This window comes from Trachymyrmex septentrionalis, unplaced genomic scaffold, assembly GCF_001594115.1.
Source record: "Trachymyrmex septentrionalis isolate Tsep2-gDNA-1 unplaced genomic scaffold, Tsep1.0 scaffold134, whole genome shotgun sequence".
In the NCBI taxonomy this organism is placed as follows: domain Eukaryota; kingdom Metazoa; phylum Arthropoda; class Insecta; order Hymenoptera; family Formicidae; genus Trachymyrmex; species Trachymyrmex septentrionalis.
Genome location: NW_017304482.1, coordinates 1,109,096 through 1,125,249, shown reverse-complemented (window position 1 = coordinate 1,125,249; position 16,154 = coordinate 1,109,096). Strand labels below are relative to the sequence as shown.

The 16,154-nt window shown below is 40.1% G+C and overlaps 1 protein-coding gene and 1 pseudogene across 1 annotated transcript; one reads left to right on the top strand and one right to left on the bottom strand.

Moving 5' to 3' along the window:
* The first annotated feature begins 2,116 nt into the window (after nt 1-2,116).
* On the top strand, nt 2,117-4,094 carry LOC108757183 (annotated as a pseudogene).
* Nucleotides 4,095-4,494: 400 nt separating this feature from the next.
* LOC108757182 lies at nt 4,495-7,994 on the bottom strand. The gene is made up of 3 exons (XM_018501595.1): nt 6,131-7,994; nt 5,892-6,001; nt 4,495-4,578 (listed from the first exon to the last, which is right to left on the bottom strand). Exons 1-3 carry the CDS (start codon nt 7,815-7,817, stop codon nt 4,495-4,497), a joined length of 1,881 nt encoding a protein of 626 aa, XP_018357097.1. The 5' UTR covers nt 7,818-7,994.
* Nucleotides 7,995-16,154: the final 8,160 nt, after the last annotated feature.

Below are 16,154 nucleotides of genomic sequence, written 5' to 3'. Positions count from 1 at the left end.
TGTCACAACGATTCAATTTATAATTAATTCAGCTTCGCAAAATTCTTCGATTATCGACAACATTTCGTTGTCGTGAGCGTTGTTATCCGCTTGACGAGAAGCATCGAGCAATTGAAGACAACGCACCAACTCGTTGGGATCGTCCCAATAAACGTAATCTATTTTATTGTCAGTCAATCTCGCAGCGGACAGTATATTTCTCTATACCTGAACTAGTATTCGTGCCACTAGTTCTATGAATGACTAAGAGCGGAGCGATAATGCTTTTGTATTTATGTCCCTTCTTACTCTTAATAGGCATTCTAGCGTTATTGTCACGTCTTTGAGCATTCGTCGTCAATAATATATGTTTGCACGTTTGTTTATCATTCTCGGTGTAGATAGTGTCGTTGGGAATCTTCTTGAAGATCAGCTCATATAGACCTGGTGTACCTTTGTACTTCATTCCGTCTATGATTATAATGTCGTCCGTATCTACGTCAAATTTTTTATTACCTAACATCGTACCGTTTTCATCAAAATAAACACCGTAGACAAGATCGATTTCGTTTCTTGCATTACTAGTTAAAAGAATATTCACATATACTTATCCTAACGGTCCTAACTGACTTTGCAATCTCTGACGACCTTGAGGTGTACTCAACACCTGTCTGACAGACGTTCCAAGCGATGGATCATCATCGATTTGAAAAACTTCTTCGTCCTGCAAATCAAAAGAAGTTACTTGTTGTTGTTGTTGTTATTCTATTGGTGTGGAATGAATTATGGACGAATCAGGCATGACGTTTGATCGTTTCTTTTCTATTTGTTTGTTCCATGGAAGACGCTGGGGATTTGTGTTGAAATTACATCATTATCATCGTCGTCGTCGTCGTTGTCATCATCATCCTCATCATCGCTGTACTCACGTTTATTCTTTTGCTTACTCTCCATAAACTTAGTTTCAAATAGTTTACCTCCACGTTCAGTGTTTCCAGCAATTTGTTTCAACGGTTCGATAATAGGTTTTAATTGTTTCTCCAGAACGATCTCATTCTCCATTATACCAGTGGTAAAGGGCCGTGTATATGAATCTCTCCAACCGTTTCATCAGACATCAGTCGCATCTTGCGATTGAAATTCGACACTCCTATCGATCGTGATTGTTGTACAAATCGCATTTACTCGTGTAATTCGCATGTGCGATATAACGCGAGTGAGTTTTTTTTCGCACTATTTATATTCTCGAGCAGGCGCTCGATTCGCACAGTTTACTGTAAAGAGTGGTCGTTGTTGTTATCTCAAAAATGTTTTTCTTACTAATAGATAAACGTGAGATTCTCGATTTTACCGCCGAGCAATTGCAATACATACCGAAGATTATTCTTCTACAAGAATTTGAGAATTACGTGGAGCTACTGTGAGATCGATTACCCGAACATTTAAAAATCCTGAAGTGCGACGCTGTCGTCCGTGTACACAGCATTACAATCGCTCGTGGCAACGAATACACATAGACAGTCCGTCACTACTTATCAAAAATTGCGACATACTCGTACACGTGAACAGTACAGCATCATGGCATACTCGTATATACCTAAACGAAAAACCTGCTGTTAACAAATACTATCTGCTTAACACGTTACATATGAAATTGGACACGCATTAGGATTAACACACAGTTCACGTGAAGACTCCATAATGTTCGCATTTGCCAGTAATACTAATAATAATATTAAAATCGTTAAACTTAACATAGAGGACATTTTAGCCATTCAACTACTCTATAGAATTAAAAATCCAAGACTAACAACAACAACAACACAACCACCAACGTCAATTACCGAAATTACGACGAATAAACCCGAGTATGTAGATCTCTGTATTTTACAATATGTGGATACGGGTTTGATATTACATCATCGAATATTCATCACGTACGAGGGTGGTCCCAGAAGTACCCGACCTGACGTACAGATGGCGGTTGTTGTATACAAAAAATCACTGTAGGGGAAAGCGCCAACTTTCTAAAGCTTAACTATGAAGTTTGAAGACGCTACGTTGTTCAGTATTTGTTTGGCAGCCATCAATAATGGACGATCATGGTGAATTTGCAAAGATGGAAAAAATTGATCATCGTTATGTGATACAATACTTTCATTTGAAAGGTCTTAGCCCAACCAATATCAAAGCCGAGCTGGATTCTACTCTGGAGTAGTCTGCTCCTTCGTTTACAACAGTAAAATATTGGGTGGCAGAGTTTAAACGAGACCGTACGAGCTGCGAAGACGAACATCGCAGTGATCGATCAAGTGAGGTGGCCATTCCAGAAATAGTGAAGAAAATTCTTACAAAATGGTATTGGGTGACCGTCGATTGAAAGTGCGCGAGCTAGCAGACATGGTAAACATTTCAAAAAGTGCTGCACATCGCATATTGGCTGAAAATTTAGAGATGAGAGAGCTGTGCGCAAGATGGGTGCCGCGCTTGCTCACAATCGAACAAAAGCAGCATCGAGAGGATGTTTCAATCGAGTGTTTGGCGATGTTTCGCAGCAACAACGAATTTTTGCGCCGATTCATAACCATGGATGAAACATGGGTCCACCACTTCACACCTGAAACGAAGGAACAGTCGAAGCAATGGACTGAAAAGGGGGAATCGGCTCCGAAGAAAGCAAAAACAGTTCCATCGGCAGACAAGGTCATGGCGTTAGTTTTCTGGGATGCGCGTGGCATAATTTTCATTGATTACCTTCAGAAAGGAAGAACAATCAATGGCGAGTATTGTGCGAACTTATTGCAGCGTTTGGGTGATGAAATCAAGGAAAAACGGCCACATTTGGCGAAAAAGAAAGTGTTGTTTCATCAAGACTATGCACCAGTTCACACATCCATTATCGCGATGGCCAAAATCAATGAGTTAAAATTCGAATTGCTTCCCCACGCACCCTATTCGCCAGATTTAGCCCCCTCGGATTTCTCTTTTCAAACTTGAAAAAATGGCTCGGTGGTAGAAGATTTACCAACAATGAAGAGGTGGAGTCTGCGGTTAATGGCTATTTTGAGAAGTTCAACGGTTCTTACTATAAACAGGCCATCGAAGCTATTGAACATCGCTGGGAAAAGTGTATCGAGCTAAAAGGAGACTATGTTGAGAAATAAAGATATTTTTTCCCAAATTTTTTGTGTTTTCTTTGTTAAATCGGGTACTTCTGGGACCACTCTCGTATCAACGCTACTATAAATATAGATAATAAAAAATACGGACCATAACAGCGTACTAAACAGCTACATGAATTTCCTTCCGGATAATTTCTCCTAATTAGCCGCATATCAAAGACTTTTGGATGAAATAATACTATTTGTAAATAATATGGTTTACATAATCGATTATCCCAGTTTCAAATTGAAAGAAGGTTGGCCAAAACACCTCTCAAGTCTAGGATTTCCCACGAACATTTTGATCAATACCGTAGTAAATACTAACAGACAAACCTATGTAATCTTTGATAATAACAATATCGGCGCAGATAGACGAATGTAGTATGAGTGTTCGCTCGTATCAATCGTTACAAGCGGTATTCCCAGGAATACCGTCAGCTCCGATCTTGGCCTTCCGATATATGGATGGTAATATTTACTTTGCCAAAAAACAACAAATTTAACGAGTTCACAAGAACTGTAACAGAGGCTGATAAATTTAATATAAACGTATTCAACGTCGAATATTCGAGAGACGGATTATTGCGACAAATGCAGAATATCTTAGGTCGACTAATTTGATCGAGTGATACGTATTGACAAAACACAAGGAATAAGAAGGAGGAGGGGAAAAAGATGAAAGGACATATATAATAAATAATATTGTATAATAAATAATATAATAAATAATAGTTTTTGAACGATCAGTATGAAAGGAACAATCATTCCGACAATATCATTTGTATGCACTTTCCAAGCTTTCCGTGAGCATGATACTGCGAAAAAACTACACAAAAATGCTCAACGAATATCGAAAATTATCTCATGAAACAGGACGATCGTGATAAACGAAGCGTGAAGAAGAAAAAATTCGACGATTTGAATGGTGAAAATCCAGATAAAGAACAATAAAGTAATAAGTAAGTGTTTTTTTCCTTGCGTCTATTTTTCCATCTACTACTTTTTTTTCTTCAAATACTTAAACATCGGTTTCAATGTCAAACTCCCATCTTACATAACCATCATTTTGGGAGATTATCACGGTAAAGAGATCCCACTTTCACCGGACGTCTGGAGAGAGCTTCTCGAACAAAAACACGTCATTTTGTCCTTTTTGCAGTACAATGAGAATAATAGAAGAATATGTGTGCCGTCCCCAATGTACGTTGGAAATCTAACGTTACGCTTCGGACGAATCAACACTCTACCAATACTGTGTCTAGAAACAAGTACAGCTCGTCTGTCCATATCGAAAAGCACTGTACTCAATATATATAATCATGAATACTGTATAAATCGTCTCATTTCCTCCTTAACTGCAATAACCGATAACGTCGACAAAAAATTTTCGCGACTTCTCGATATCGCGTCCACTGTCACGGAATCTGCAAACAGGCTAAAAACGATGTACGATAATGAATCCTTCTACCGCAACGATATAATCGAGGGTAAGTCGCTCTGGTCTTCGGAGAGCATTAATTACAATATGTATGTCATTTAACAATAAAAAATATATATTTTTAAAATATAAAAAATGATTATATATCCCTACCTTTATATACATATATATTATTATTATTATTATTATTAGGCGTTAGGAACTCGAAAGCTCATTGCCGCAAATAACAAATCCCGCCACTGTTCCCGTCCCTGAACAAGATCCCTCCATTTGTGACCCTCGTACCCCATTTCGTTAAGGTCCATTCTAATATTATCTTCCCATCTACGTCTTGGTCTACCCAATGGTCTTTTCCCATCCGGTTTACCAATTAGTATTTTATATGCAATTCGATTCTCATCCATACGCGCCGCGTGACCTGCCCATCTTAATCGACGCGATTTTATGACATTAATAATATCCGGACTATTATATAATTGATGTAATTCTGCGTTGTGTAATTTTCTCCATTCGCCCGTTTCCTCATCGCGTTTTGCCCCGATGATTTTTCGAAGTACTTTATTTTCGAAAGCCCTAAATCTTTTCTCGTCTTGTAACGTAAGTGACCACGCTTCGCTGCCATAAAGGACTACCGGTAAAATAATCGTTCTGTAAATTCTAATTTTTAAGCGCCTAGACAATATCCGCGAACCGAGTAGTTTCTTAACCGAATAGAAGCACGCATTCCCCAAATTAATTCTTCTCTTGAGCTCTTCTCTTATTTCATTAGTTTGGTTTAAAATCGATCCTAAATACTTAAAATTGCTAACCCGTTCAAAAATTTTATCACAGACGACCAGGTTTCCGTTATTATGAATATTCTGAATTCTATCAGTGACCATATATTTAGTTTTTTCAACGTTTATTTGCAGCCCCAGTTCTTTCGTTTTATCTAATAGAATTTTAGCGTTATTTATTAGTGTTTCTTTATTATCTCCCAACAAAGCAATATCGTCCGCATATGTTAATATTTGTGTTGTACCGTTCAACTGCAAACCATCATTACTCTTCTGCATTTCTTTAATAGCATATTCCAATACTAGATTAAACAGAAGAGGTGACAATGCATCCCCCTGCTTTAATCCGCTATGAATATTAAAAGTTTCCGACATTTGATTACCTATTCTTACTCTACCTCTGGTATCTTTTAAACAAACTTGGACTAAGTTAGCCAATTTTTTGGGTATCCCCCACCGAGTTAAAATTTCATACATTTTCTCCCGTTTTATCGAATCATACGCTTTTTTAAAATCAATGTAAAGTTGATGTACCGATTGGTCGAATTCCCATTTTTTCTCCAAGATTTGCCGAATAGTAAAGATTTGGTCCGCAGTCGATCTATTTCTCCTAAAGCCGCATTGATGATCTCCAATTATCTCATCTGCATATGGTACAAGCCTCATTAATAAAATATTCGACAGAATTTTATAGCATGTAGGTAAAAGTGAGATACCCCGGTAATTATTACAACTCATTTTGTCCCCCTTTTTGAAAATCGGGATTATAATTGAATCTTTCCATTGTTCCGGCAATGCTTCTTTATTCCATATTAAGATAATTAATTTCTGAATTTCTTCTATCAATCTACTTCCCCCCCATTTAATCAGTTCCGCCGGAATCAAGTCATTACCCGGTGCTTTGTGATTTTTTAATTTTTTAATCGCGCTTTCTACTTCTGAAATTGTCGGTTCGTTAATCCTAGGTTCAGCCGTGTGATACTCAAAATTCTCTATTTCCCGGTCGTTTTCAGATTCGACATTCAATAACCGATCAAAATAATTTTTCCATGTGTTTAAAACTGCCGTTGTATCCGTAACTAAATTATCGTTCTCATCTTTCACCATTTCCGTCCTAGCTTGGAATCCCTTTCTAAAATTATTTATCCCCATGTACGTGCCTCGTACGTTACTGCTTTTACAATTTTCATCTATTTCTTCAATTTTACGTTTTAAGTATTGACGCTTCTTAATTTTAAACATATTATGAGCCTCTTGCCTAATCTTAAGAAACTGATCCCGAGTTTCCTTCGTATTTTGAGCCAACCACGTGATGCGCGCTTCGTTTCGTACTTTAACAATTTTTACGCATTCTTCGTCAAACCACGGCTTGTTTTTGTTCCTTTTACAAAAACCAACCGTGGCCTCCGCCGATTTTACTATCGCGTCTCGTACGTTTTCCCAGTGTTTATCAACCGTGTTATCATCCGATTCATCTATTTCCTTTGAAGCCGCGAGTCTATTCGTTACTTCGACCGCGTATTTTATTCCGTTTTCTCCCTCGATCAAACCTTGTACATTTAGACGTTTAGTTCCAAACAACTGCCCGTTAGTTTTGTTTAGCGAAAGACGTTCCCTGATTTTGGCAATTACAAAGAGGTGATCCGAGTCGCAATCCGCCCCCCTATAAGACCTGACATCGAGTACGTTCGTGTGACGCCGTTTATCTGCAAGAACGTGATCAATTTGGTTACGCGTGCCTCCATCCGGGGAAATCCAAGTTTGTTTATGGATATTTTTGTGTTTAAAATACGTGCTTTTGACGATAAGATTTTTGCCGGTCGCAAAGTTAATTACCCTCACTCCGTTATCGTTACTTTCCTCGTGCAAACTTTCGAGCCCGATCGTTGGTCTAAAAATGTCCTCTTTACCGATTTTCGCGTTAAAATCTCCCACGACTATTTTCATGTAATCGTTCGGTAATTGATCCACGAGGTGTTCGAGTTCTTCGTAGAACCCGTCTTTAATTTCGCCATCTTTATCTTCCGTCGGCGCGTGTACGTTGATTATCGCGATCTTGTACCATCGGCCCTGCACAACGAGCAATCCTAATCTTTCGTTTATAAATTTAATGTCTTTTACCGCGGATAAGATTTTCCTATTAATCATAAAACCGATGCCAAGACTATGGATCTCCGACCCTCCATAGTGAAGCGTGTACGAACCCGCATTAAGCGAACCCTCCCCGGCCCATCTTGTTTCTTGCAACGCGACAACTTCTACCCCGTACCTTTCGACCTCCCCGACCATCGATTGAAACGCCCCAGGTCTGTAAAGACTTCGGACGTTCCACGTACCCACTTTGAAGTCTCTCCCGCGTTTTGACTTTATACGACATGAGTTCCCCGAGGTAGTCCCCACCCGGAGATCCGAACGGGGGACTAGTTTACCTCCGGAAAATTTTACCCCAGAAGAATCCATGGCGAGTTTTGGTTGTTTCTAGATAAAGTCGTTTCACGGTGTGAGCCTATCAAACCCACGCCCAACCCCCAAACAGGAGGACCATTCCAATCGGCTGTCCGCGACTGCTTATTCAATTTATTCGCAGCTAACCTCTATCCTCAACCGAGATAGCGAGGCTTTTCCTCTATCCGCAACCCGAGGACGCGCTGTGTCGTGGTGATTGAGACCCACCCACCCCGGGGATCACTACTGCAACTAGTTTTCCTTCCCCGAGACTAGCGGTTGTTATGCTAACACAGTTATATACATATACTTAAAATAAAAGGAGAAAAAAGGAAATGATGTACAACCGTATGATTGTCACTCGCGCTGACGCAATTTTTTTTATATTAAAGAATAATGTAGGAATGAGCAAGAGAGAAGAGAAAAATGAACGAAACAGTGCGGGGGCTTTTCGTCAGTGACTTTTATTACATCCTTCAGGATGTGATATCGTTCTATATATGAGACTGTGTATAAAATGCAGACCCGTCAATCTATCATTTGTGTTCAGTGCGAAATCATTCAATATGGAAAATATAGTGCGTGTTATCCAGAACATGGGAAAAGAAGACTTATGGAACATCGTCGACGAAGTGCTCGAAGACGTAAATTTTGAAGAATTAAACGATAACGAGAACGCTTCAGACGATAATGGATATTACAGCGGCAACAGCGATCAGAGTGTGAATTCTGACCAAATTATAAATGCGAAGACGCATTAGACGATAATGGATACAACACTAGTGAAAAATTAAAAAATGTGTGTGTGATGTCCGGTGACAGGGGGAGTTTTTAGTTGGTAGGCAGACCCGACTGGATGGAAATTTTCATCCATCAGAGTTTGAATCCAACATGCCCATCGTGCGCGATAATGGATTAAACTCCGGTTCAAATTCCCTCGGGAGGATTACCTAATCGGGTTATAAGAAGATTTTCTCCTCCTACACAAAAAAACTAAAAAAAAACGCGGTAGTAAAGATATCATCGCGTAGAGAGGGAACAGTGTCCTTGAAAACATTCTCTAAAACGCAATAAGGTGTCATCTTTAAATACGCGGTATGAGTGCGAGCGAGAGCGTACGCACCCATAGGTGCGAGTGAAACAGTGCGTTCGCGCGGCAAAAAGAAACGAATCAGTCGCAAACTTCCTCAGTCGCGCGTCTGCCCTCGAGCTCGCCGTCACGTCACGCTGTGACGTGATGAACTCACACACACATGTGCCCGTAGGGACGGGGGCCGGCAAGGAAAACTGCGAGAGGTGGTGGGAGGCAAATGCAGCTCGCTCATTGGCTGCCCTCCCCGTACCACAATACCTCTCTCGCCCAGTTTTCCCCACGGCTCTTCGCCCCGCGGGTTACCCCAGGAGTTCATCTATATATAGGTTTTGTACTAATGTACAACCAATAACCTCCACCCGGCGTGCCAAAATCGTACAGACAATAGAGTCGTTGGAGAACGTTTTCGAAACGATGGAAGACTCGCTAGCGATGAAGGTTCAAAATCAGCTGCAAACGTCAGAATGTCGAGAGTCTTTACGAGTCGATTTGGGCTCGCTGGGTCAAAAGTACAAGAGCAAGTCAATAAGTTTTTATAAAAACTTAGTAAAACATTTTTTTTTGATCGATTCATTTTTATTTCTCAACATAATCTCCTTTCAGCTCGATACACTTGATCCAACGATTCTCCAACTTTTTCAAGCCGTCCGAATAATATAATTTGTCCAACCATTCAAAATAATCCTTTGTTTCGGCGATAAATAAGCTGCTCTCTGCTGAATCTCTTTCCTCCGAATTATTTCTTCAGGTTTGGAAACAGGAAATAGTCGCAGGGGGCTAAATCTGGCGAATATGCTGGATGAGGAAACAATTCATAGCGGAATTCGTTGAATTTGGCCATCGCTGCCGGGTACGTGTGAACCCGTGCATTGTTTTGATGGAAGAGCACTTTCTTCTTCGCCAAATGGGGATATTTTTTTTTTATTGAAAATTTTTTCTTGAAACGGTCTAAGGCTGCGTAGTAATCGCCATTGATTGTTTGCTTCGACGGAAGATAATCGATATGAATTATACCGTGTGCATCCCAAAAAACTGTGGCCATCACCTTTCCGGTCGACTTCACGGTCTTCGCCTTCTTCGGAACTGGTTCACCCAGTGAAGTCCATTGTTTTGACTGTTCCTTCGTCTCGGATGTGAAGTAATAGATCCATGTTTCGTCCACAGTAATGAATCGACACAGAAATTCATCTGGATTACGTTGAAACATCTCCAAACATTGTTTTGAAATCGTCACACTTATGGTCCACAGTGAGCAAACGCGGCAAGCATCTTGCCGATAGCTTTTTCATATCCAATTGTTCATGTAAAATTGAAATCACTGTGCCATGTGATATGCCTGTTGCCTCAACAAGCTCTCACACTTTCACTCGTCGATGAGTCAAAACAATATCGTGGACTTTATCGGTGATTTCTGGCGTAACAGCCTCAATTGGACGTCCCAAACGAGGTGCATCACATGTGGATGTACGACCACGTTTAAATTCATTCACTTGTATACAGTCGCAAACGTTGGTGCAGATGTGCTATGAACATTATCCAACTCGGCTTTGATTTCTTTCGGCGTTAAATCTTTCATATGTAGATGTTTAATCACTACGCGAAACTTGTTTTTTTTCTATTTTACAAAAAATACAAAGGTTGTTCGCTTTAATCATCTATAGAAATGAAACCACGCGATGAATTCCGCTCAAAATTTAACAGTAATCAGCTGAAAGATGCTACTTGTCAAAAAAGTAATGTGACATGACACTGAGTGCCCTCTGACAGATTTTTTAAGAACTTATTGACTTGCCCTCGTACGTCGCTGTCCTAAGAGGAGCGCAAGATAAAGAGAGCGGTATAGATCACGTGTATAGCGTTTATCTACACAAGGATGGGCTGATGTTTGACAATAAACGTTTCGACGTGGATGACGCGGACAACATAATTTATTGACGGCGTACGATACGCCGGTACACCCGATTACGAGTTGATTTTCAAGAGAATTCCCGACGATGCCATCTACACGGAGAACAATGTGCACAAGTACAAGAGCATGCTGTTGGTAACGAAACGTACAAACACAAGTATTCGCAGGGTCGATTATTGAGCAACAGAGGATACAAGTACAAACACGTAATCGCACTGTTGATGTCGGTCACACCCAAGAAACAGAAGAAAAAATCTGGAAAAGGATTACCTTACGCAATGACATTAAACGACAACGCGATCGATTACATGCACTGGGATGATCCCAATGAGCTGGTGGATCGTCTACGATTGTTTGACGCTTCGCACTGAGCAGGCAACAACGCTCATGACAACGAGATGCTGTCGATCATCGAACTTCGCGAAGCCGGTCTAATTAAAAATTAAATCGCGTATCCATAAAATGAATCAGTCGAATGACACCAGCAAGAAACAATACATTATTTTCTTGTACTCTGTGTATTACACGTCGAATCCTGAAAAAGAAATCTGATGAAAAGAGAGAAAAAATTAGCTCCGAGAGACGTCGGCTCGTCGAGGAATTGCACGCTCCGGCGAGAAGAAATTTTCTACGAAGGCGCGTCATAGTTCGGGGATACAACGATCTGTGACAGGCCGATATCGATGATATGCGCCCGTACTCGGGCTTCAACAGAGGCTATCACTACATACTCATCGTCATCGATGTGTTAAGCAAGTAAGCTTGGGTCGTACCGCTCAAAAGCAAGGGTGAAAGCGAGACGGTTAACGCTATTGCTGAGATCATGCGAGAGAGTGGAAGATGTCCAAAAAAAATTTACAAACAAATTTGGGGAAAAAATTTTACAACGCTGATGTACAGAAAATCTTGAAAATACACAGCGTTAATCACTATTCCACGTATTCGATGTTGAAAGCGTCAGTGGTCGAGCGGATCAATCACACGCTCAAGAACAACATGTGGAAGATGTTTACGTCCAACGGCAATGACAAGTGGGTCGACGAGCTGCCACGTCTCGTGTCAGATTACAACGCGCACAAGCATCGCACCATCGGCATGCGACCCGCCGACATAACTTCCGCGATCGCTGAAAGACTCTTGAGCACAGTGTACAGCTCGATAAAAATCGCGGATCCTACAAAATTTAAAGTAGGCGATTCGGTACGCGTGAGTAAATACAAGACGATTTTTGAGAAGGGTTATACACCAAATTGAACCACTGAGGTGTTTATGATCGTTAAGGTGCAGAGTACCAATCCCGTAATTTATCTACTCGAGGACTATCGTGGAAAATCCGCTGGAGTGTTCTACGAGCACGAATTGCATCGCACTACTCATTCGGACGTGTATCTCGTGCAAAAAGTGCTGCACAAGAAGGGGGACAAGGTGTACGTCAAGTAGCTGGAATTCGATGGATCGCATAATTCATGGATACACAAAAACAATGTTATTTGACAAAATTTTAATTGACATATTTTGTATACATATAACAATATAAGTATATAAACGTGTAAAATATATTTTTTATTATTCTTTCCATTTTTTCGTTTTAGAATATACAGATATAATGTTAAATGTACGATACATGAAATGAAAAATAATAGTAATACATAATAAATAGCACTACATAAAATATAATAGTAATACTTATATAAACGTAAAAAACATACATGACGAGTAAATTATAATGATAATAGTATATAATACGTAGGCTGTTGAAAAAGTTTCTGTAAACAATATGAAAAAAAATTCGGTAAATGGCTTTATTGTTTTTCGAAGTATTCGCCTTTAAGATCGATACATTTTTGCATACGCTCGAACCAATTTTCGAAGCATTTTTTCTACTCTAAGGCTGTAACCTCAGAAATCAGTGTACGAAATGTTTCAACAGCTGCTTCAGGCGACTCAAATCGCTCACCACGCATCTTATTTTTAATGTTTGCGAACAAAAAGAAGTCATTAGGTGATAAATCAGGTGAATACGGACAATGAGTCATCAATTCGACATTATTACTGGATAAAAAATCAACGGTTTGACGTGTTGTGTGACAGCTGGCGTTGTCATGATGAAGGACGATGCGACGATTTCGGTTTGTTCTACGCAATTTATTTATGACTTTTGGCAAACAAATTGTTATATACCAATCAGTATTTACAGTCCTTCGATTCTCTAAAGCCACGGTTATCACATGTCCGATATAACCGAAGAAACAAGCAATCATTTGCTTGACAGCACTGTGTGAACGAATAACTTTTGTTGGTTTCGGTTCATTTTGAAATACCCAAACAGTGGATTGTTGTTTACTTTCGGGCTCATACGAATAGATCCATGTTTCGTCCCCAGCAATGATGTTGTATACCAAATTTGACCGACCTCGGTTGAATTTCTTGAGCATTTCTTTACACCATTTAACACGAATCTGTTTTTGAGCTTCGGTCAAATTGTGTGGGATCCAACGACTGTAAAGTTTCCGTACGCTCAAGTGATCATGCAAAATCGTATGTATTGCTTTCATGTCAATGCCTAAGGATACCTAAATCTCGCGATATGCCGGTCTCGCTCAATCATTTCACGCACAGCATCAACATTAGTGGCAACAACAGACGTGGATGGACGATCTTCACGGAATTCATCACTAAGAAAGGTACATCCACGCTGGAATTCGGCAAACCAATTATAAACAGTCCTATTGGATGGTGCTTCATCCCCAAAAGCCAAATGAAGTCGATCAATGCATTGTTTCGGAGTTAGATTATATTTGTAATCGTAAAAAATCATTGTCTGAAAATTTTCTCGCGAAATTTCCATTTTCTTATAAAATAACTTCTTTTAAAATACTATGCAAACAAAATTAGGTGGCTTGGGTACAAACTGTCAATTGAATTATAGGTTAAAAACGTCTAATTTTACGAATATGATAGTAGTAGAACGTTGGCGCCATTAGAAGTATTAGATTGCAGAAACTTTTCTAGCAAAGTTTTCGCATCAAAATTCGCAGTGTCTTCGAAATTCGGCGTATAACAATTGATTGACACACCCGTATAAATTGTTTAGTACATCAAGTACGACGACGATTCCGACGAGTCGTACGAACGCATGTACTTGTTATTAGCCTGCGCGTATCTGCCTAAACATTGACTGAGGCTGCCGCGTATGCCGCGCTCGATGAATATGACATATTAATATTGGTGAGCAACTCGAATTTTATACACATATGTTTTAACATCTCTTCCCACCAGGCAATCATGAAACCAGGCAAAGTGTAATAATGTGCGGGATCGAGACCGTAACTCGCGACACAACTTTCGCGGAAATTTTTGGAAAATGTCAACTAATAACAAGATATCAATTTTCAAGTACAGATCACTATACTCGCCAAGCGTTCGGATGGAGAATCGCTTCCATATGTTCGCGGCGTGATCGCTCTCTGATATGGTATCGCCCGTTAACGAACTGTAGAATGATTCACGCGGTGGTAAGCATGTGTCCTGCAATTTTTCGACACAGTCAACGTACTCGTATGGAAAGACACTTTTACGAGTCAGTAATTCAAATTCATCATCCGATAGTGTAGAAAATTTGGAACGTATAATTTTTAATTTGTCTTTATCTTTATATGACGCTAATTTATCGAGGCTTGTATTGAGAAATTTGAAAGAATCAATAAAACATAATTATATGTAATTTTTCTGAAAATTATTTTCATTTTTATCTTTAGTGCTATCGACATGTTTTGTGAAAGAAATATTTTTTTTTTTGGTTATCGGTAACACATCTACATGTCCATCGTACGCAGTAGCAATTTCCTTAATTATAGAATGTGCATCGTAGCCCGATAAATTGTGAAATACGATCGGAATATACAATGAATTTTTATAATTAAGATTGTAATTTATATACGCTGGACCACGGTATCTACCGGTGAGATAACAATGATCGCGTATCCGTGTGTCGTCCGACGCGAACAGTTTCTCGCAAATATGACAACGCGTCGCATTACGGTACGCTTGTTCTTTCGACAACGTTTTCATAGGCACGTTGGCGGATACGATATTTTTCACGCGATGTGTCAAATTGTTGAGTTGTCGCGCGAACCACGCTATACAGTCTTCATCGCGATGGAAGATGATACGATGATAACGCGTCATCATACGCGCATCGCACGTAGTAACCTATGCTGAATACCTCATACTGTTGATATGCGTACGACGACGACATGTATTCCTTGTCGGGTTCCGTCTTCCGTAAAACGCACTTTAGGTCGGCGTAGATAGTGAATGGGACGCGCTCCTTATTGCATGGTTCCCAAAGAGCCACTTATCGTTCACGCTCGGTAGTCGGATAGCGCAGTCGTTGATCTTCTGGCAGTCCATTGTGTGCGACTGCAATTTTTCGTTCGTACTGAAGTAATGAAGGCACCTGTAAATAATAAAAAAATCATTTTTCGCTACTTCTTGTTACTGTTTTTTTTTAATTGGCTTTTCTTATTATACTTAGCGGTCGCAGAAAAATTTCTTGCTCTTGTTCCTAGTAATTTGCGATCTCATGAGACGGGACAGATTTTTTATCCATGCAAAATGCCCGATATCGTCGTTGCGTGGATCTTGCATGTGCTGCACGTTGACATGTTTTTCCTTCTTGTCACTGGTGAGCCGTAGAGAAAGGATTCGTTTATTTTCGATACTGCATACATTGATCGACACCGTGTTCAACCGTTCGAATTTAGAAATGTCTTTTAATGTCATTGGAAATTCGATACCCGCGAGATTCAACAGTGTCGTATGCGGATACGATGACTCTCGCTCCGTATACTTTTCAGCCGGGTACAGAGTGGCGACCACTGACCACGCGAAGCACGCATTGTCCATCGTACGCACACTGATCACCGCTCATTTCATCGCTACTTCTCGCGGTACTTTGATATGGCATCCTGCATGCATGGGATTTAGTTTGTTCACATTGATAGTCAAATTCGATATACGAGACAATATACAATATATTTGATATACGAGACCCGCTGTCGCGTTCTTGGAACTCTTCGAGTGATGTCAGCGTGGGCGTGGCTCGGTGACATGCTGCTCGTACCATTCCCGTATATCGATATATCTCAATGTTCTTTGTAATTATGCTCTTATTAGCATATCTTTCGTCGCAAACTCGCCTTGAACTCGGTGTTCACTTTTACACTATCGTGTCTTTCTACAGCGTCTCGCACACGCTCGAGCACTATTTCTTTCGCATCTTCCAAAAACCGCCGCGGTTCAATGTAATCCACGTTGACAGCACTTGTCAATATACGACTTTCAAACT